Source organism: Amphimedon queenslandica, unplaced genomic scaffold (genome assembly GCF_000090795.2).
Source record: "Amphimedon queenslandica unplaced genomic scaffold, v1.1 AMPQUscaffold_7419_Cont20629, whole genome shotgun sequence".
NCBI lineage: Eukaryota > Metazoa > Porifera > Demospongiae > Haplosclerida > Niphatidae > Amphimedon > Amphimedon queenslandica.
In genome coordinates, this window is record NW_003552296.1 from 1 (window position 1) to 2,109 (window position 2,109).

Below are 2,109 nucleotides of genomic sequence, written 5' to 3' on the forward strand. Positions count from 1 at the left end.
AATCAGAAATCAATTAGTTCTGGTGCTAATTAGCTGGTAATGTGGCAATTAGTGTTCCTTTTCCTGCCTTTGGTTCTTGCTCATTGGTGGTATTAGTAAGTATCATTAATCATTTTAGCATCATTCTACTTATTCATAGCTTCTACCATGCTCCTTATGGTATTCTTAAGAGAATAGGTGTACCTCATCCTCATCCTGTCATACCTTTCTTTGGAAATGGATTAGTTGTCTTAAAGCTAGTAAGCAAGTTACATCAATTCAAGAGGCATAAACTATCTTATTATTGCTCTAGGGCTATGTGAAGGTCCTTGAAAAGTGGATTTCTGAGAATGGGAAAGTGTTTGGGTGAACTTGAGCTTCATATGAATGATTGCCACTTTATTCCTGATACTTATTTTGGTAATTGTAGGTATTATGCTGGTACAGCAGTGAATATGGTAGTTGCTGATCTTGACATGATAAAGGAAGTAACAGTCAAAAAGTTTGATAATTTTATCAATGCTCAAGTAAGGCATATAATAGTATACACTGCATTAAGATAACAATTGGTGTATAGAAAGAGCCTTATGCAATGTCCAAAGTGCGTAGAGATAACCACATTGGATCTGGTTTGCTTTTTGAATTGGATGATGATTGGAAGCGTATTCGACGCATTGTAACTCCAACCTTTTCAAGCAAAAAACTAAAAATGGTGAGGTAAACTATATCTGTTTCTATAAATTGGCTTAATACAGATGATGCCTTTAATTGAAAAAAGTTGTAAAACACTGAATACTGTCATGGAAGAAATTAGCAATAAAGGACAGAGTTTCAATATTTTAAAGTACAAAAACAATTTTCATTATTATCAAGTTATTTTATCTTTGACAGATTGTACAACAAGTTCACTTTAGAGGTTATGCTTGCTGTGGCCTTTGGTTCTGAGGTTCATTTGTTGAAAGGTGAAGGAAGTTTGCTTGCTGAAGCGGCTGCTGGACTCTTTTATGATATTGATGAATCAATATTTGTGGGTGAAGAAATTCTGAATTGTAAGCTGTATTATTTATTTGTTAGAATAAAATAATGTGCAGGGCTGTCACCTGAGTAAAGTCCTTCCAAAAATTTGTAAACCTCAGACACATCGGGAGCTTGCAGAAATGATGTACCATTCAATCCTTTAAATACCAGTCAAAATATGTGAGGCTATTGTGGGTTGCCCCAGTTGTTATGATAATGTAATAGTAATATAGCTTGTAAATGCATGTAGTAATTAATTTATTATTTCAATAATAATTATTGTATTTATTTTTAGCTCACTTTCCTCATCTGTCAAAACTTCTCAATGCAATGGCTTCAAAAATTTTACCATTGAGCAATCACATGAAGTATATTAATGAAACATCGTTACAGATTATCAAATCAAGAGAAGGCCAATTAGAAAATACCAGGGAAAAGGTTAGCAATGACATTTCAATTGGGAATATGATAATTTTATGTGTAGTTTAATGATTTTCTTCAATTGTTAATGGATGCCAGAGCACCAGATGATGAGAATGATTCTGATAGTTCAAGTGAATCAAGGAATAAACTAACTAGCAATCAGATTGTAGGGCTTTGCTTTGACTTTATGGCTGCTGGATATGAAACAACTGCCAGCACTCTTGCCTACACCACATATCTGCTAGCACTCAATCCTGATGAACAAGAATGGCTATGTGAAGCTATTGATAACTACTATCAGGAAAATGAAGTTGGATTGTATTAATAATTTATGCCTATTTTATTAATATTTATTAGGATGCTTCATTGTATGATGCTTCACAGAATATTCCTTATCTTGATTGGGTCATTCAGGAGGCACTACGCATGTACCCACCTTCACCTATGTGAGCTATATTATACATATTTCTTATTTTTATTAATAAATATAATTTATAGTACCATTCGAGTATGCAACCAAACCTGTACAATCAATGGTGTTACTTTTCTTAAAGGTTGCAATGTTATACTTCCTATTCAATACCTACACTACTCACCAGAATATTGGGATCAGCCATATGTATTCAAACCAAGCAGGTACTTAAGAATTTAGAGAATTTAAAGTAATGCTTTGTTACTACAGGTTTAGTC

At 33.5% G+C, this 2,109-nt stretch overlaps 1 protein-coding gene across 1 annotated transcript; it reads left to right on the top strand.

The window, feature by feature from the left end:
- Positions 1 to 52: 52 nt before the first annotated feature.
- On the top strand, positions 53 to 2,103 carry LOC105315867 (cytochrome P450 3A31-like; the record flags this gene model as incomplete). The annotated part of the gene is made up of 10 exons (XM_011410630.2): positions 53 to 239; positions 293 to 345; positions 410 to 506; positions 557 to 691; positions 735 to 823; positions 871 to 1,028; positions 1,292 to 1,434; positions 1,481 to 1,729; positions 1,777 to 1,865; positions 1,918 to 2,103. Coding segments are annotated over 10 exons (1,354 nt in total), but the record flags the coding sequence as incomplete, so codon positions are not given.
- Positions 2,104 to 2,109: the final 6 nt, after the last annotated feature.